The following is a 21,199-nucleotide window of genomic DNA, read 5'->3' on the forward strand; positions in this document are numbered from 1 at the left end:
GGGTATTGTAACACTAGAAAGGCCTACCAGGGAGGTTATGCTGTCTTTCAAGGGAGGTTTTAAAGTGTAGGTTAGAGAAACGTCAGTGAAGAATGAGCTTGGTGAGGTTAATTTTGCCTCGGTGCACAGGGATTAGATAATTTCTCGAGGTCCCCTTCTGTCTTGTATTTCTGTGAATCTGTGCTTTTGTTGTTGTTGTTTGCTGTCCTTTTATTGATCTATCCCACTATGCTGTTTGTCATTTAGACTGCAATTCTGCATTAAGTACTGCCTTCAAAGACTTTTTCCTTCTCCAGTAATCCTTTTCCTGGAGAGCACGCTACATCTCTCTCTTATTAAACACACACTATTTGTGTGTTCCAGTCCTCACCTCCTCAGGCTTTTACAATTGTTTCCAGCAAATTGCGTTTTCTCATAGGCTCCAGGCATTGAAAGGAAAATTACAGCCTAGTAGTGAAAGTTCACATAACTAAAAAATGTTAATATCTCCCAATGTGCACTATTCACATGGGGTCAACCAGTGGGCTTGCGGAAGACGGGTGTAAAACACAGATTGATTTCAGTAGTGCCAGCATCTGGCTAAAGGAGCCTGTCATATACAATAGAGAGCTGCTATAGATACTGTCCAACTAGTCCCTCTGGTTTGGGACACTTTAATTAGTCATACACCATATCCCATTTTCAAGCTAAACCAAGTACAGTGCATTCTCCCTTATTTCGACAGCCAGGCAACTCATACTCATTTGTTACGAGACCCACTGAAGCCTCTCTGTGAGCCATGGATGTTGAGCCAGCATAGGAACAAATGAAGAGCCGCTTTGGGCTTGAAGGGTGAAAAGGAGGATTCTCACGGAGAGGTCATTTCTGCGGGCTCTTCATAAAGCAGTGAGGAAAGCGAGGCAGGATTACTCTGAAGTAACCTCTGGGGTAATTGTTTTTTGTTGGCTGCTGACTACATACAGAGCCCAGGGAGAATAGCTTCCCAGCTGAAGTACCTCCTCAGGTGTGAGAACCTGGAGCAGGAGGAGGGGTGGTGGCCCAGTTAGAGCTCCAGTTGTCCCCCTGGTCTAGCCCTGATGAGAAACTTTTTGTTGGATGATTTTGTGGGAAGTTGTTCATGGAACTCTGTGACAAAGTGTGTTTCTTACATGGCTTGCTGGCAGAAGCCCTTTTTACCCTAATACTAAAACGTCTTGAATACCAAATCCTTGCCACAGTCAGAGAATTTCAGTTTAGGACCTGATTTAAATAGCGACTGGTTTTATCTGCATGCATTACATAGCTTGGATTGAGCTGCTTATATTCCTGTACCTACACAAGCCAAAAATACAAGCCAAATACGAAATACGTGAAATACCCCATATCACAGGGTTACAGCCAGCTCTTTTATAGCATGCTGCAATATTCACTCCATACAGCAATTGTCTCCTCCTTCCTCTAGACTCTGTCCTACTCCTTTTCGGCACATTGCTATTTCCATCTACCCACCACTTGTAGTTCCAGACAGACAATATTTCAGGGACGGACCTTGCAAAGGCATGGTTAATTCCTCTTAACTTTAGTTTTCTATGTGGTTCCTTTGCTGGAAAGGTACCTGGTTAGACCTTCATCTCACTGAACCATGTTAGGAGGCTATAGGTATTTGCCAATGGTCTATTCCTGCTAGAGGACTAGCACAAGGAAGGTGCAAGAAAGATGATTTAGAGGAAGCAGCTGGCACTGTCTGGCTTCAGTCACCATTGCAATGGTGCTGTGCCCACTCACCTCTGCTGCAAAAGTTGAGTTTCCTTTGTACACCCCAAAAGAAATACTTAAAAAACATTCTCCTAAGTTAGTTGGTACTTCTCTCTTTCTTGCCCATGCTGGGCATCTCTAAGAGGCACAAAATTCTGCGTAACTTTTCATGTTTTCTCTAAGCCTACTAAAAGCTACTCAACCTAGTTTGTAGGCGATACCTGTCCTTGCTGACTGGTGATTGTTACAAGGCCTTCTGTTTGCAGAGCACCATACTCTAATAAGCAATATAAGAATTCAGGCAATGGCAGAGCTACACTATCTCTTGAGTTTAATGCAGTGAACCCCTTTCACACTTGAAATCCCTACTTGAGATACCTGGGAGACATTCTGATAACCTGGGAGTTTCTGCTATTGTTATAACAATGACAAAGATGTTGTATTATCACACAATAGCTCTCTTGCTTGTCTCACTTGTTTTTTTTTAAAAAATATATATTAAAACATATATGTGGATTTATATGTTTACATACTATAAAAATATCTTTATATATTTCTTTAAATCTGGCCTACTTGAAACTGAGATGCTTTTTGTGCACGTTTGACCACTTCAAAGGGGATAACAGAAAAAAGTTATTTCCTAGTATGCTTATATTTAATAATGCTTTTTACTGTATGGTACAGCTCTTTGGAACAGGTATAGATAAAAGATGTAAGGAATAGAGAACAGGAAGGCAGATGATCTGGACAGCCAAATAATAACTGTAAGTGTGTTCTCTGTTACAGAAGCTTCATAACACAGAGCTGTAAGCAATGAATACTCTACATCTCTCCCTTCTGAAAAGGAGATTAAAAAAAATCCGTATTACTTTTATCTTTTCATTATTTTCATTTTAATATTTTAAGCCCCGAGCTCAAGCTGACTTTAAGTAACTTCTCAAGCTATAAGGGGCTAGGCAGAGGAAGGATTTCCACAGACTGCTTCGTAGCTTTTAAAGTTCTTTCTATGACAGGAATCGCTGATTGCAGCTTGCGAAGATATTAAATACTGCCACTTCTGCTGGTTTGATCATCAGTGCCTGATTTCTCCTCTCCCCCCTTCTTTTCTGAAGACATTGTTAGTTTTAATACTGGGCATTCCAACACTACAAATATGACTGTTCAGACAAGATATTTTTGGCCTTTGCTAATTTCCTCAACTGCTTTTTCAAAATCAATATTTTTTAATTGGTCACTTAAGCTTTTTTCAGTGACGTTGAACCTCTGATGCATGTCACTTCAGAAGCATTTTCCAAACATTGTAGGCGTCATGGAGCAATTTTAGCATAAAAAAAAGAGTATAACTAGAGATGGTGGGGGAGCAAATTACATTTTGTATATATAGTATTAAATGCTTCCATTAGTTGCCATAGGGATGGGCAGAAGTTGGTCTGAAATGACAGCTTTTCTGATGCTTGATGTGCTTAAAAAGAAAACATTGGGGGGAGGGTTTTTTATTGTTATTATTACCCTGGGAGTCTTTTATAGGGGAGGGGGAAATATTAAAGTCATATTTCTCAAAAAAATGCAGTGGGGCTACATTAACGGACCAGGCAACACCTTCACCTCTCTGCAGAGACACTGACCTCTACAAAACACGCATCTTTGTAGCTTCAGGGCTGTAATTCCACAGCTGCTCTGAGCTTCACATTTCCTTCCGTTGTGCAACATGGGAGCTACCACCGCAGCCCCTCCTCCTGAGCAGTATCTGTAAATCTGCTGCAGTAGTAACCCAAGGAAAACCATGTCCTGCAATTACTGCTGTGCACACCCCAATTACAATAGAACTGGTGTGACCGGGTTGTCAGACCAGGCTTTTCCATTTGCTCGCTTCAACATTCACTTGGCTTGAATATTGGAAATCAACAGGAAGCAAGCCCTGGATTTATAGTTATACTATGAGTTCCCACATGATCACGTCAAAAAGCTAAGAGGTGTGAGTCGCATATCTCAGCACGTGATCTAAGTCTGCGGCCATCCAATGTTAAAACTATCATTCATGCCAAGCGTGACCAGGAGTAGGATGCCAGCTGTGCGGTTTGCTGGCATTCAGGTCCCTGGAAATTTTGTGTGGATGGTATGTGTGCCACACAAGGGATACTTGCTAGTTTTGCTAACTAAAAACTGTAAATGGTTCAGAAATGACTACTACACAAGATGCACATGAGAGTTAATCAGGTGGCTTAATGTTATAACTTTCAGTGTTTCTGAAGGTAGTCCATAAGAGAAGGATCTGCCCCGTAAGGAACGAAACTGAGGCACTGTACTTACTGAGTCTAGTCTAAATTCACCGGACTTTCCACTGAATTTTAGTAAGTTTTTAAACAAGCACCTGTGAAATGAAATTTGTTTTAAAAATCTAACTTCTCGGCTGTGCCACAAGTGCCTTTTTTCTTCATTCTCCCGAAGACAATGTTTTATTAAAATTACTTATCAACCTGGGGGGCACTGAGCAAACATTGAATGTTATTTTGAGAAGACCACCCATAGACTGTGAAATGTCATTTGTCAGGGCAATTATTTGCAGTCTGCCTCTACATGCTGTTCCATCAGTTCATGGGGATACACCTCACTAATGTGACTGTAGTGTCTCTAATAATTAGTGAAACTTGGGCAACAGAATAAATGAATTATTTTTCTTCTCAGTGGGGTTGACTGAAAATAAGTGCAACCCACATAAAACACTGGACCTGTCCTCGGCTGATGTTTTTTAGAAACCATCTCCAGTCTGGTGTTCTGTTAAAAGACCTGATCTTCTGTCAAGCTGAAGAAACTGGAGGAGAGGATCTGCATTAGCTGTTCCACGGTGGAATGCAAATTTGGTCTTAGTCCTACAAATTCCTACGGAAGGTGCTAGAGGTTTTGCTCAAAGGCAAGCAGAAATTCTTTGAAATCACGAACAACATGAAGAGTTTTAAGCACTCTCCCGAGCCTGCAGTGTATGGTGAAAAAGGAGGAGGATGTAGGCAGAAAGCAGGCATGTCTGAGGATACAGGAGAACTAATGTAGCCCCCATCATGCTAATGGAACACGTAGCTGCAATACATATTCCTCTTTTAGGCCATACTTTTGCTACCAGGCAGAAGAAACTTGACAGCTCTACAGTCTCACTATCATTAAGAAAGAATTAGGTTCTTCTGGCTTGTTATCTTGCTCATCATTTTTGACATTGCATGGACCTGCATTAGGATCAAATTCTTCAATAAAGTATGGAAAGTACAGCAATATGTACCTGCATACACTTACATACTTGAAATGCGCAAAAATATCCAACTTGTGCACATAAAAACCCCATGTGTCCAAACTAAGTTAAAGGTACATGCAAACTTTGGAATAACTCCAGTAGTGAGGAACAGTAATACGTGTCCAGGAATACTCAAGGTATCTGGATGATTCTGTCAAACATTCACCCGTTTGATTACAAGTCCTATAAATATTCCCACTGCAAAAGATGTAGCTCCCTAGTAGCTCCAGAGCCACAGGGTAGGAAACATAAGACGGGTGGATGTTTTTTCTGAAGATCTCATTGTTAATCTGTCTTCCTAGGGAAGTTAATCATAAAAACTATAGGCCAAACACTTTTGAAAACCGTATCAGAAGCTGATGCAATTTTTGGAGGATAGCACAGTGTAGAAACAAGAAAGGAGACTGATTTTTATGTAAATTATTCCGAGACTGGCATTCATATGCATTATTTATCTATGTATGCACGGTGCCCTATGAATATTAAATCTCATCATGTTATTTGAGGACTACACCTTGTAACTTCATTAATACTCCATAGTTATGTCTTTGCCTTACATAAAGTCAGTTGGCAAGAAGTCATTTGATTTTGTTCTAACCAGACTGCACTTCCTAGATTTTTATCAAACGTAATCATGTTACTGTATTTATGTCCAGCTGCTCAGTTACTTCAGAATTGTTTATCCCATTTAAACCAGCAACCAACTCAAACCAGATTTAGGAATGATTCACTATCAGTGCACTTTCTCAAAGGCCATCAGGAGACTGTAAGCATACATTTGTTTCCAGTTTCCCTGTGCTGGTTTTCCTTTTCTTTCAATGAAGGTTAAGACTGAGATCATTGGTACCTGTGTCAGTGCAAATTAAAGGCATTCCCTATTACATCTTTGGCCAGTCGCACTGTCCTTTGGGTGGGGGATAGCTCAAGCTCTGGTGACTGCTCAGCCCCAGGAAGGCACAGAGGATGGATGATTTTGTTGTCTGTCTGTCATTGTTTCCAGCTGCCCCTTTGAATCCTTTTAAAGTTCTTTTGCCAGAATTCCTTCAAAAGTGAGTAGGAAGCCGAAAGGGATGCCTCCACCTCCACAACTGCTGCGTACTGGTGGGGCAATGGAGGAAGGCTTACCCAAAAGATCTATTTTACTAGTTTCATCCACTTCCCCTGCCACAGATAGCTCTGCATTTCTCTACTTCCACCAAGTCACGCCTGGGAATGAATTAGGGAAAGTTCCTCTTCTTCCATTCCTGCGTAGTTTGTTATAGAAAAAAAAATAATCTGGTCGTGTAATCAAGGAGGATGACGAAGGTCTATTAATGCAGAAGAATTTCTGCCTGTACAAGGACTGAAGGATTAGGCTTTAACATACGTGCTCTCCCAAATCTCTCTTCTCTAATATGTTTATCATGTAATTATGACTTCAACCTCTCCTCCCTCAAATGAAGGCGTATCAAACTGCCATATATCATCTTAGAATAGACTTTTTCTATGCAGGATAGCTAACCTTTGTTCTCCATGACAGCACTTTTAAGACTTTCTCAACTAGCAACTTCTTGAACTTCTTGCTCATGACACAGGATGCTGGAGCTGCCTCTTTTCAAGCTCATCTCTTCTGCATTGGAATCCATGCAGTTCTTGCTTCGGAGCTAAATAACAAGAATGTGACCCTGATGCTATGAAAGCCCAAACCAAACCTTCCACTGATTTCAAGAGCAGGGCTACCTTTATGGTCTCTTCAGTGTTTCTGGATATTGATAACTTTTATGGCAGAAGCATTAAAAATAAATACCTCTGCACTGGGAGTGCTGCCTCTTCTGGACAACTCTCTTAAAATTCCTAAGTGGTTTCAGCCTGAGGACCCCAAGATGGAGTTGTAGAAAATTTGTAGAAACTTCTGAAAGCGTCAATGTTCGTCTCTATCACTGTAAAGCATCTGTAACCCTCATTTGAATATTTTTGTGTTTTGTTGTACGTTGTGTGCATCATAATATTTGTCTTGCATTACAAATAAGAAATAGAGAACATATTTGTGTCCTAATTTTGCTAGCAATCCTCTCTTTTTAATATATCTAAGCACAAGACTGATAATTATAATTTCAAAAAAACCCATTCTTCATAGCTTAGGGGCTTAAACTTTTATATTCTTTCTTTATTCTGAATGTATCCCTCAGGAAACAACTCTCTGTAATAATCACCTTGCCTACACTTCTTCAGTCACACATTACATTCTCTCTCCCACTTTCTTTCAGGTTAATATTAGTGTTTGTCGGCAGCAGACTTTTTTTTCCAAGGCTCTGAGTCATTACAGTAACAGTTATGTTCTCAATAGAGAGTTCAGGGTAGGAAAAAACCCAGCCCTATGCCTACATGTATCTGACTTAGAAAACCAGAAGGCTACTCACTCCTTTTAAATGCCAAGTGTTCAATTATTTTCCTCTTGAGGGGTTTTTTTTTTGGTTGGTTTTCTTTTTTTAATTTGGGAAAAAGTCGAATGTGATGCAGTAGGTTACTTAAGCTCATGATGAGGAATGCCAGCTTCAGATTCTTCCAAAGTGTGACAGTTTTTTCCCAAGTATTTCTTTAGCAGAGGTCGGTCGGTTGGTTTTATGGTCTAGCTCACAAGGAGTTCAGTCTCACTCTAGTCCTCCGTGGGTATCTGTATGTGTTACAAAACCATTCCACCCGTTACCCTGAACAGGGATCTGCGCTGATAAGAGGTCCAGTCAACAGCAGAGGTTTTGCAAGTTTGGCTTCAGGGCTTGACAGAGCACAGGGAAGTGTTCAGAGAGCTGGAGAGCACAGTTTCTTGTTCTGGCTACTGCTGTCCTTCCCTGTCCTGCCCCCTGAGGTGCTCTGCTGTTCTTTGGAAACCAAGTCAGAGTACACATCTCAATGCACTGTGCATTAGCTCAAGAGCTGTGCGAAACTTTCAGAGTGAGCTTCAAGGATATGTGAAGCCCGATCTGGGGATCATACCTAACTCAAAACAGATCTTTTTCACCTGAACGTTTTTCTAGACATGTAGGCTTTTCCACTAAACTGGAGGTAATGGATTTCCCTTTCTGAGGGTAGAGCTCTCTCTGGACTGCGTGTCAAATCTGAGCCCACACTACCATCCTAAAAACTTTGTAACCAGGCAGGCAAGGATTTCCCTCATGGTGATGAATGCCACAGAAGCATATAAAGGCACTGTTATCTTTCCTGTTGCTAAGTACCCCCTAGTCAGAGAGCGCTCTTAGCAGCTGTCAGAACTGCTGCACTATAATTTAAGGTGAACTGTAAATCCCTGAGATGGATGAAGGTATCAAGATGGATCATCTTGCAATGGTCAGTAGAGAGGCTGCTGGTGATTTCAATGACTACGCTTGTCGGTCACGGCAGAAGATGACAATGCAGATTGAAAGGGTGATGGTAAAGAGGATCAGAAGGACACACTAAAGGCTAAAGGACAGGTGCTATAAAGCATTCTCCAGCATGCAAGGTTGTATTTTTTTCAGCCTCCTTCTGACTGGGAGATCCAGTGCCCCTAGGAAAATAAAAAGTATTCCATATTGCTTGCAAACAAGCAGATACGATCCTTGGAGCGAGTGAGGTACACTGTTCTCCTGTCTTCCATCTTTCCTCTGCATCTCTGTGTTGCCAGCCTTTCTTCTTTTTTCTGGTTTTCTGTTGAAGAAAGTCAGCTGGGCTAAACAGGCGACTGACCCCTGGTCCATAAGATAATGGATCCAATAATTATCAGAGGACAGCTTGGAGGGACCTTCAGTAGTCACCATGGCAAATACAAACTCTCCAAAATGCAAAAAGGAAGGTGCTAGCAACTCTCCAAAATGCAAAGAAGGCGGCTTGCAGTGTTCTTGCTGTTTGTTTTTGCTTTCATTTGTGTTTAGGAATGAAAATGCTTGTCACACCTCTGAAAACAGGAACACAGTTTGCATAAGCCAGATCCACCACTAAGGTGGCACCGTGAGACGCCTACTCAATCCAACCGTATTTAGTGGGGTGCCAGTGTAGGAACAGCCATACCAGACTGTACCTGGAGTTCATATAGCTCACCTTTATCTTTGATACTGTCTGGGTGCTTTGAAGAAGCATGTAAGAAATCTTAAGAGTGGAAACCCATGGAGTAATCTGCTCACAGGGATTCTTACTTTCTAACCTGCACCAAAAAAACTGTACTCTGAGGGTTTATTTATCTTCTTGGGTTTCTTCTTAAAAGCCAAAAAAATCCTATGCTACTTGATATAGAGTTTTCTGATACTGAAATGAATATCTAACCTTTCAGAACCCACAGTTTTGAGCACCAGTAACGTCTGGTGGCAATGGATTTCAGAGGGCATTTATACCTGATCTTTTGAGCAGAATATCTGCAAATACGGGAAGACTAAGCCTGATTGCTTCCTGACACTTCTCTTGGCCAGAACTTCTGAGTCTAAATTTATCAAAGGATCACTTTATCACTGCCTTCTTCAATTTCTGATCCACTTCCAAAATCAGACTTTGGGGAACTACACTAAGACCTGCTGGTCCTCTTGTGAGGGATGCCCGTGCAACTTAATAGCATGGCCCTTGTTAGCCCCTAGCGCCTGGCTTCATCAGGATTCCAAACAATGTGCAGCTCCAATAATGCTAAACTAGATGAAGTGGAAGCCACCAAGAGATAACTGTGCTATATTTCAGTTTATTAACCATCCAAGCCCGCTTTCAAACTCGGGAAAGGCAAATTATAACTGAAAATATCTCAGTAGAAACATATTCTGCTTTCATGGTCTATGGATACGCATGTTTAAGCTATCATGCCATGACACTGTGCTTTTTGATTTATGTTTTTACTGATGCTTTGACTGAGTAGTTTGTTGCAATGTGCTGCTAAATGGAGGAAAAATCAGAAACTGCATCAGACAACCACTCTGTAGTTCATTCTAGAAAATAGCTGGCAATTATAATTACTCACCATGTTTCTGGCTCAGAATAAAAGTGGCATTGCACAAAAACCACACTGAACATTCATCGTGATTAGAAAATGCTCCATACCTTGGAGTGCAGTGGAGACATAAGAATAATTTTAAATGCAAATTAAATTGTGGGGGTAGCAAAGAGAACAGATAAAAGACAGTAAAACAAAGCCTTCCACTTTCCTCAAATTAGCAGGCTAATGTAGTATAAAAAAAAGCAGCTCTACTCAGATCTATGCTAAGAGCTTTCATTTCATCATGATATAAAACAGCAGATCCGTCACCTTTCTCTGTTCAGTACTCTTGATTTCGAGGTTGAAGTGAAAATTAGAAGCTGTTCATTCTGGCATACAGACTGGGTTGCATTTGCTTAGTCTTATTCCATGACAGTAGGATGGAAAGAGGTCAGTAACACTGGTAAGTATTTATCTCCTGCATCTGATTTTATTTATTTATTTATTTTTAAAATCTTTCACAGTGCTTTGGCTTGTTATCAATGTGTATTTATTTCCTGAAAAAAGCTACATCGTGTATTTTGTAAAAGGCTGCATCTTAAGCAGAAACGCAATGATTCCTTGAGAATGCTTGTATCAGATGTTAGAGCTCCTTCAAGAATGAATGAATTACTTAAAGTGGGAATTCTGTAATAGAAAAGGTTTCTGGATAATCTATATATTTCATAGCATCACTGGAACATTTTGTGTGTTGCTTTTTCTGTCTGCCTTGTCCAACAAGCAGTACCAGATAATAAATTAATCTCTTCAAGATGTTATTTGCATTATATTCATAACAAAACATTTAACAATCTCATTACCCTTGTGGTAAATGATGGGGAAAGTAGGTATTTTACTTACTGAAAGCAAATTATTAGACAAAACACAATGTTACAGTTCATCATTATGAAACACTTAAAAATATCTCAGAATATGAGATGCAACAAGGAAGAGCAGAGTGAAAACAAATTCTTAAGGAAACTTGATGTAGATTTATTTTTTTTTCCTTGGGAAAGTTTTTATCAAATCAGAACCAGGGGCTTAATTTTTCAGTATGAAGGGTGAGGGGGAGTGGGGCAGATGATCGTAGTGTCACCTCCTGTTGCTAAGTAACAACATCTCCTGGCCATTTTTATCTGATAAAGGAAGTCCAGTTGACGTTATGCATTATTCATCAGAGTTCCAATCAAACAATCAAAATTGTTTGCTTACACTGGGGACGTTTAGTAAGATCAAAGAAACCCTCCTTGAAACTACTGGAGCTTACACCACTGCCAGGCAGCTCTTGATATTCTGCAGTAAGTATCGTTTCTGGTTTGGGAGTGCTACAGTAAAGTGAATTGCTGAGGAATTTTAAAAGTTTTCTCATCAGGATAGGCTTATGAATTTTAGAAAGGACTGCATGTTGATTGATGAAAACCAAATCGAAGGAAAAAGGGAAAGCTTTGGAACCCTGGTTTCCTGATTTTTGCCAACGTAATTAAAGGAATTGCTTGAAGCAAGGGTCAGACCCCCTGCCCCAAACCTTTCTGTTAGATTTGCATGGAAAAGGACTAGAGGTATTTTCATCTGTCTGTCTTAAAATAAACGTTGTGCAGAGCTGTTTGTATGCTTATGATTATATGCTATTAAACCACGACAATGCTGTAGCTAACTGAGGTGTGGAGGAGAGAATGGGATTGTGTGTTTTCTGAAAATCCTGTTTTTTTCTGTGAGTGGTTCAGAGTAGAAGAAAATGCAGAAGGTAGCAAGAAGGCTGGAGAAGGATCATGATAATGTGCATAAACCCGGGAACTCTGCCTGGCAGAGGCAAACCTGATTCAGTGTACATCTTGGATAGTTGTAATCTATGATCTAGACAGATCCGAGGTTCAGAAGAATGCCAAAAATATAAACCTTAGCTAAGAAGCAGTGCTAGGAGTAGCCTACCATTTCCTAATGATTGCTCTTATCACATCTTTTAAAACTGATGGTGAGATGTTCTGTTGCTACTTCTGGTCAGTAAGAGGGGAGAGGGAAGGCAAGGTTGGCTTCTGGTCATTTAGGTGGAATGAAATATCCAGAATATTGTGTCTTCCTTTCTAGTGCAGTGTTTTGGCGTAAGTGGCACGAATGCTATCTTTAATATAGTCTGTTACAGTAGTGCCTACTCGGAGGTGCTGGCCATGGATCTGGCTAAAGGAGGTCCCTGCCCCAAGCTTTTCCGATCTTCTTTTTAAGAGCAAAAGTAGCAGGCAGGTGAATCTAAGTATGTATTGTAAGAAATAGAGACTGTGGCTAGAATAAAGGTGATTGTACTAGGAAGGTACTAGGAATCTTGCTAATACTGCAGTAGGACTTTTCTTTTATGTCTTTAGACAAGGATTTAAACCAAACATCCTAAAATAGAAAAGGATACTTACGAAGTTCTATGAATAGTGATTTGAAAATGCTTTGACCCTAATATGCCAAAGGAAGTACTTTAGTGACTGCCTACACAATTCTTTCCACAAAGAAACTCACCAGCTTTTTTCTGTCTGATATCTCTGTAATCTTTCCCAGGAATCTGACTGATTGTCCATACTGGAGTATTGTACACAAACATAAAGTTCCTTCAAAATGGACTACTTTTTGGATGTCGAGTCTGCTCACAGACTGTTTTACAGTCAAGGAGCTCAAGGTAAGAAACTCTGGTACTTACTCAGAAAATGACTATTTTAACTGTACAGTTAAGATCTATAGGGCCAGAGAAGGGCCAGCCCTTGTGACTGACCTACTGAAGTATACAGAGGCCATAGGGAAAGGCCTTCAAAATGCATGGGGTGTAAAAAGGATTACAAGAAGAGTAATGATAGGGTTGATCTGCCCTCTCAGAGGATAAGGAAAAGCTATGAGAGCTGTTGGGTGCGCAGCAGGAGCAAAAGGAACTGCTAAGATCCAGACTCTGGTGTTGCAGAACCCAAATGGACAAGTCAGAGGGGAGAGCAATGGCCCACTGCTTGCTGTGCAAGCCTGTGGTGTCCTTCCCCTTCCTCCTTGCTTATCGATGCTGTCAGGACCATAATGTGGTGTTATTCAGTGCTGCAGGAATAACTGGTTTGGGAAAGCCCTGAGGCAGTCCAGCACACTGTAGGCAAACAGCAGGCTCTCGCTGGTCTGCATCCTTCCCTGTGAAATGCTGGCGCCCACAGAGCAGCAGCAGTGTGAGAGAGGGAAAGAGTAATCAGGTTTCTTTGCTGTAACGTAGTTGAGACTTGTTCACGACATAGATGATATTTTTGGTATCAAAAATTCACATTTTTCTCACCAGCTCTATTTTTGAAGAAAACTTGCAATTTCAGAGAGCAGGTTTTTTTTCTTCTTTAAACACCATATTAAATTGAAGAAAACTGTAAGAACCAAGTAGCTCTATCAGCCTTTTTCGTTTTTACATACTGCCTGTTTTCTGAAAACGCGATCGAGCTTTTTTTCACCATTAATTTCATCAGTTGCTAATCAAATTCAAAGTCCAGCCAACAAGAGTTCTGCCTCCCCTCTGGAGGCCATCCTCCCACAGCAAGACCTAATCCACCCAGGGGATGCCACCGTCCCAGGATACACAGGGGTCAGTGCCACCTTTAACCTTTGGCTCAGCTGAGGTGCTGCTGCCTAACACATGCCGCATTGCCCAGCTGCTGCCCCAGTTGTTGTGATACATTTTCATCTGTACGAGTCACAGAAAACCTTTCTCGTCACAACACAGCCTTCTGCATTGCACAACAGAAGCAAATGCTAAGCACCTCAAAATCAGGGAAAAAATCGGCTGAGGGCAATGACTGATTTTGCTGGCTTCTTCTCCATCTCTAAAATGCAACGGACATCTGAGCATTGCTACAGAAGTAATATTAAAATAAGTTCTTCAATGTCCCTATGAGAACAAACCCCTTTCTGTTCCACAGAAACTAAAATTCAGGAATCTACAACTTTACTGCTTTACAAGCTATAGCAATTTATTAACAGCATCCCTGTGCACTGCAAGGTACAGAGGGGACTATGGAGGAAGGAATATGTATTCATGCAATGAAAGTCTATTACAGTAATGTGCACAAGGTGACTAATAAGGGTTGCACAGGCAACCTTCCCTGTAAGTACTTCCAAGAAGGCAAGGGAAAAAACCATTATCTTACCCATACTTGGAGAAATTATATTGTTAGCACATATAGAAATGCTTGTACTGATTAGTTAGACGCATGGCTGAAATTTTAACCTTAGCAGCTGGTTGATTCTTTGTTTTAATGCTATTTTGCTTTTTTTAAAATGCAAAATGAGGAAAAAAAAATCCATCATGCAGAACTGTATTCCTTGATACAAAAGTCATCAGCAGGGGGTTGACCTTTAGATGTGTCATGCGGGCTTCTATCCCTTGGCCAAAACAAGTAGGAACCAGCACTAAGACTTGGGGATTTTTTGTCCCTGTGCTTGTGAACATTTTATGAAAGACGCCAAAGACATGCTTCCACTGTGCACCACAGTGTAGCTAGTACAGAGGCTAATTAGCTCCACAACTGGAAATGGTACATTGATATAAGAGCCATGCTGCACTTACGCTCTGTCCATTTCAACTTTTTAGCTTTCTCTTTGCTCCTTTTACTGCATTTTTCCCAGCTCCTGTCCTTCACATCTCTTACCTCACACGCCTGTGAGACCTCTTCCCCAAACTCTAGTACTCTCCCCTCTCTTCACCTCTCTGTGTTTGAGGTCAAGCTGCTTTCCAATAAGCTGGGTGCCAGCAGGGAAATCGCTCTAAGCACAGAAGTGACAACGCTTCTGCTCTGCATTCTCAAGTGCTGCAACACAGCAGCCCCCTGGCAACAGGAGACGTGCTTGAGGGGAAGGATGGATGGACAATCCCGCTAGCAATAGGTGCGAGAGACCAAATGTGGCCTGTGCAGAGGGAAGCTTCAGGAGGCTTTCACTGTCTGAGGTAGCACTGAGCATCTCTGAGATGACAGAGATGGCTTCAGCAGGCCAAATGATAAACCTCTGGAAGAGTTTCATCATCCAGGTTTCCTGTAGCAAATGCCTTTATCACCATACTTAGCCCCAAACTTCTTGATGGTGGCATCCCCTTCCTCTGAGCTGTCTTACCCCCTGTACACAACAAGGAACTCAACCCTATCAAGTGTGCATTGATGCTGCCTGTACAGCTCTGATAACTCCTGTCATCCTTGTGCCAAATATTAAAGCTGTCTTCCACAGAACAGGCATTTCAGTATGAGATAATGGCATGATTTCTCCAAACATGGGCAAAAATAACATATTCCTTTCCTTATCCGCCTTCTGAGAAACAGTTAAACTGCGTTAGCTATAACTTTCTGAAAAACCAAAAAAAATACACTGAATGTGAGGCACCCATCCACCATAAATAGCATAGCTCAAGTAGCTAGTTTGGAACTGAATAGGTCTGCAAGAAAGCATTGTCACCAGATCTATCTAATGGGATCGCAAGTAACTATTTGATGTTAATATAATAACATGATGCTATTAGCAAATCATGCTATCAAACAGCACGTGTATATGCATTAAAACCGCATTATGACAGACGAGTGAAAGAAGACTACAGTATTCTGCCATTTAATGAGAAACAATATCAGAACACATTATATGTATTATTATTACTTCAGTTATATTATTAGTTATTGCATTATAAAATGCTCTGTTTGCAGACTGTAGAATGGGGGTTTATGACCCACTTACTCTTTCTGTGAGATTTGAAGGTTTCTGCCTTTTAATCCTTTGATCCTCCAGATCAAGAAAAAAACTCCATTCCAATGTTTTCACATTAATGATATGACAGTGTTACAAATGACAGCTGCAAGGCACTCATTCTCATCTGTACCCACTCCTTGTGGGTGGAAGAGAAGGGAAGGAATAGGACTACAAAATGTTGGGAAGGAACTCAAAAAGCTATGACGGCATTGCTAGTAGATGATATCAAATCCCAGCTGACCTCAGGTCTTGTGTAGTCGAAAGCAGGATGCTCTGACCTCAGCAAACTGAAACAGGGTTTTGGCCCCCAGCAACTAACCAGTTCTCTATCCCTTGCTGCCTGCGCTAACGCCCACACCTCATCCCTACTCCTGCAGAAAGCTGCAGAACTGCCTTTGCTGCTGCAGGGTAGGAGGAGAGAGGTGTTACCTTATCAGCTGCCTCCTCTCCCATCCTCTCTTTCTGCGGAAGGCGCCATCACCTCACTCTGTGGGCTGAGTGCAGAACAGAGGATGTTTGGCCATTCGGGCTGCATCGGCTGTTCAAACAGCTGTTCCCTGTTTCCTCCAAGGAAAGTGAAGCAGGAGGGATGGAAAAGTCACAAAAGCTGGATCTGCCAGTAGGATTATCTAGATTTAGAAACCTGGTAAATGAAGCCAGCTGGCTGTAGTGTTCAGATACAAGCCAGAAATATCCTAAGCCTTGCAGCCCTCCCTGACTGTCTCTTCTGTGGCCGTATGCTGGGATCTAGGAGACGGGGGGTGTCCTTGCCAAGTGCGTAATGCCTGGTGACGCATCTGCAAATCAGAAGCAGGAAAGAAGGGACTGTGATCTCCTGGATCCAGCCCCTTGCCCTAGGAAAGTCTGAATCTGAAACCTAAGCATGGAGCTGGACTTTAATTTTCAAAAAAGTCTTTTCCCTTTGAAGTGTGTGGAAGATACTAGTCATTCTTGGATGTGAATGTATTCTAAATACAAATCTACCATGGCTTTCAGCCATGAGGGCTGAAAGTATATCATGGGGCCTGAAATAGGATTCAGCTTACTTATCCCTTAGGTGCCCTCAGTGAAGATGTTCCCACCTAAGACTTCTGATTAGTCTGGCATGTATCAGTGGAGAGAAACAGTCATTTTAAGAGCAGGGTTCGCCTAATCTTACATCTTCCTTGGGATAATATAAATTTTACCTTATTCTCTCTACTGATTATGAAAACCTAGGCAGCTAACTTGAGTGAAAGATTCCTGTGCTAATGGCATTTGTTTGCATAGAGGAATCATGCATTGACAGACAGGACCTAATTCAGGAAAGGGAGTAACTTCTCCAAAACAGGTCAAGTTGTAATCCAAAGCTGTAAATGTGCAGATCCCGTCTTGACTGTAGCCTATTTTGGAGAGACATCAGCTTTGATCTTGAAGTTCTGCTTGAAAGAAGTTATGCTTTGGGGCATGCAAAGAAAGACCTCCTATTTGACAGAGCTGAGCAGGCTGGCGCTGAGGAGCAGCAGAAGCAGGCTGCTTCATAAGGCAAAGTGAGCCAAGAGTCAGCAAGATGGGCAGAGGCAGCGGCCTCGCCTACGAGAGGTAAAGCAGCACACGAGCAGGGCAGGTCCAGTGATGGTCACTAGGTTCAGCCAAGAGTCCAGATCATCAGACAAGACCATGGTGATGAGGCAGGTATGAGGCCAAGCAGGACATCAAGTCAGCAGTCTGGATGTGGATCACTGAGGAACGTAGCCAGCCACCGGCACAGCAGCAGCCTTGCTCAGCAAGTGGGCAACGGCCTCAGTGTAAACATAGCTCCCAAAAGAAGGGAGGAAGCAGCTGTTGAGGCTTCTTGCTGCTTTCTCAAACAGCTCCAAAGCTGGTCAGGGATTCTCAAGCCGTTCTCTCCAACAGCTGTGCCATGTCAGAGAGCCTGCCTTGAGCATAGCCAACTACACTGTGTGCAGGGAGTGTACGCAGGGCCCTGGCCATTGGTACCTGGCTCTCACCTAGGCTTGTTCAGGATTAAGAAATGAGGAACCTCTCCCTTCCATTGTATACAGGGGGGTGGAGCACCCTGAATGAACTCTAAGAGGGAAGAATGACTTCTGCCCAGTACATTATAAATGAAGGCTTTAGGTACCACCATAAAAGGAGAGTTGCCCATCGCAGACTGCGCGTAGCACTTTTCTGCAGCCATGAGTCCGATGAAAGGGGTCCTAAGACTCACCCCCTCTCTTGGTGCCTCCAGCAACCCCACACCACAACCAGACGGGACAGGCTAGATATCGTGCGGTCAGGATGCCATTCTGAGTCCACCTTTGCGCTACAGTCAGACCCTCCGGTGCCTGCTGGGAGTCCAGGTTCTGCTCTCAGGCGACTTCTGACTCAACTATAAAATCGTTTCTAATTTCCTGGAGACCTGTGCATCCACTTTTGCAGTCTTATCTCCTTTCGCACCAGCAGGGGGCACGCAGCTTAAAATTAACTGCATTAATTGAGTATTTCCAAGATGCTCCTACATACCTTGAAGTTGCTTGCCAGTCCATTTGGCAGGATACCCTGTGCATATTTAAATAACTGAACAAAACTCTCTTGAAGGCTTATCTTAAACTATCTTTTCTATCTATAAATAATTTACAGACCCACTTATATCAGGTACGCTTTTACTGGTTGCAACATTCCTGTAATCTACTTGATGAATGTAAGGAGTCAACAAAAAATGTAAAGTAGAAAAAATATGGAAATAAAAATATAGCGCATACGGCCAAGGGATAACGGGTGCACAAGATTGTATAGACACACAGGGGATGACTGCTCAAAAGATTTCAGGAAATCCTTCTTCTTGATCAGTTTTCCAGGTTTAATAAAATAATCCCAGGTATAGTTTTTATTCCACATTTTCCTCTCGCACTCTGTCTCCACAATATATTTATTTCACTGTGCTTCACTTTTGCTCATTTATTTTACTTGATACAGTGCTGACTCATTCTAGATGTTTGACTTTAATCACTGCTGACTACTCAGTGCTACTTCCCTTCTGCTTTTGCATATTAAATTATGTCCAGTATTTTACAAAAGCGTATTGCTGCAGTATCCCCAGATCCTAATCCGGAATGATTCCACTGCAGATATTCCTTGTGTAAAGTAACATTAGGATACTCAATCCACCAAAATTTTATGATTAATCCATCCTATAGACTAACATCTTTTCAAAGTTATGTTATTTTGCAGGTCTTTTTCTTTTTTTATTCATGTGATGTCACTAGTTCTTAGACTAATATCATTAATAACTGAAGAATTAGTAACAGCAAATGTGCATTCCTAATGTAATTTCCCTCCCTTTAAATCCTAGGAAGTAACTGATCAACACCAACCTTTTCCTCATCCTTTTTAAATGTTTTTTTTTCCCCTTTCCCACCTCCTGTTCTGGCATATCCCCATTATTGAGAATTTAGGAACAGGCAACTGAGTGCCATGATTGGAGTCTCTGGCTTGCAGAGTCAGGTAGCCTAGCTTCACCGATTGTATAAAAATAGCTCACGATGAGTTGCAGTAACTGTACTTCAGCTACTTTTTGTTCATTTATTTCAATATCCAGTCAGCCAAATTAAAGTCAGAAGAAATAAGGATTTTCTAATTCTCAGCAGCATATCTGAATAAAACTAGGATGTTTGAGATCCAGTTCTCTATACCTCTAAATACGGAAAACTTTAGAAAACCTATGCACGGGTCACACATGAAAAAATTTTATTCTGAAAACTAAATCTAATTTTTTCTATTAAAAATTAATTTTAAATAACCAAACCTCTACTTGCCCCCATTTAATAATAATTAGCTGTTTTATTTATTTATTTATTTTTAATAGTCTGTTTTCTGAAGCCTATGGACACAACAGCAGAGGAACAAGCATGTTTCCTCTAAAATGTACAAAAAATGCTAGTTAGGCATATTGCGCATACATATACCCAAATAGCACAAATCAGCATAACGAGCATGTGCATAGAAGTGGATATCCTTTCGCGTGTGTACTATTGTTTGCAACCCTCAGGCCTGTGTTTGAATACTATGTATCTAAGTACTTTCAGATTACTGATGTCCATCAAACCAGTGTCAAAGATCTCAACAGCTTTGCTTTAGAGACACGGAGCAATCCATATGCATGTGCTTCTGTGTTTATCCAGGAGACACAAGTCTATAAATCATTCTTCATAAATGACAAATTATGTCCTCTCCAGTGCTTGCACGCTTGTTCTACTCTCTTCCCCTCCTGCCAGTCATACCCCATTTCCCATCTCTAATCCTTCAAATGTTGTTCTTTATCAGTTGCATTTAAAACAAGACAAAAGTGAAGTGGCATTAAATCAGACCAAAAGATTTTTTTTCATGGTAAATCCACTTGGACCCATTGCTTGGTCTGTCTTTAAAGAAGAATCTAATATTTTTTTAGCACAGATGGAGTATCATGTTCCAGATGCATCAAAATATACCTGAACTAATGTTTTTAAAGCTTACATTTAGCCAAAAATACATTTCTGTGTGCATTATCTACACGTTAGGCCACGGTGAGCCCTTCCCACAGAAGCATGAAGGAAGAGAACGGAATAAGAAGCTCATATGTTTCTGCAACGAAAAAAAAAGTAGCGAGAAAGAATCCTACTCAATCAGCAACAGCAGCACTGCAATTAAAATATGTTCATAGGTATTCTACAAAGTTGTTCAAAATCTGCCCTAAGAAATGAGGCGTTCCTCAAAAAAGTCTTAAAGATTTCTGATGTCAAACAGTATTCCTTTATGGCTATTTCCACATCATCTGAAGTTGCTTGTGATTATATGTGTCAGAAACATACCCTTTCCAATGCATCTAGATCTAGACACCTCTAGCAGAAACATTTTAGTACTTCGCTTTTACTAAGATTAAAATCATCAGGTCTCAAAAGTTTTTGCCATTTCGAGGTAAGAATCTGCTATGCAAACTAGGGTTTCTAGATGAAGATGGTATTGAGCCAAAAATTACCAGGGTATTTGTATCACCAATGAGATATTTTAAAGACATTTTAATAAAAGTTGATTGATAAAAGTGAATGGAAAAATCTAGACGAGTATTTCACGTTTTCTCTGACTAAGTTTTAGGAGGACGGCTTTTCACCTCTGAAAGTTTTCTGATTATAAATGTCCCAAATTTTTCTAAAAAACACAAGTCTTAAAAATATCGGTATTCTAACTCTTCAAAACATAAAGCTAGTTCTTGGCAAACAAAAATCAGTACTAATATTTTTATTAAAATATGTGGAAATGTGTTTTAATGGAAGCCATCAAAAATTCTTTGCAAACCATCCCTCATGTTTTCAGTAATTTCAAACAGCATTCAAAAATTGGATCACCTGTAGATGTAACTAAATATATTGAGAATATATGTTCAAAATGCCTCTGAACATGCAATATAATAATTTATGTATTTCACATTCCCTTCTCCCAAACGCATACTTGTGTCGTACTTCAGTAACATACAATATTTTGAGACAACA

The 21,199-nt window shown here is 40.9% G+C and overlaps 1 protein-coding gene across 5 annotated transcripts in view; it reads left to right on the top strand.

The window, feature by feature from the left end:
- Window positions 1-21,199, top strand: part of PHACTR1 (phosphatase and actin regulator 1) — a 362,855-nt gene that overhangs the window by 28,263 nt on the left and 313,393 nt on the right. The window contains exons 1-2 of one of the 5 annotated variants that reach the window (XM_076330544.1): window positions 10,134-10,386; window positions 12,504-12,621. In XM_076330544.1, the coding sequence (XP_076186659.1) occupies window positions 12,561-12,621 (61 nt within the window). In that variant the 5' untranslated portion in view covers window positions 10,134-10,386; window positions 12,504-12,560. Of the gene's footprint in view, window positions 1-10,133; window positions 10,387-11,116; window positions 11,261-12,503; window positions 12,622-21,199 lie in introns of those variants that run through there. The other 4 variants (XM_076330547.1, XM_076330545.1, XM_076330546.1 and 1 more) reach the window with 4 other exon arrangements.

Source organism: Aptenodytes patagonicus, chromosome 2 (assembly GCF_965638725.1).
Source record: "Aptenodytes patagonicus chromosome 2, bAptPat1.pri.cur, whole genome shotgun sequence".
NCBI lineage: Eukaryota > Metazoa > Chordata > Aves > Sphenisciformes > Spheniscidae > Aptenodytes > Aptenodytes patagonicus.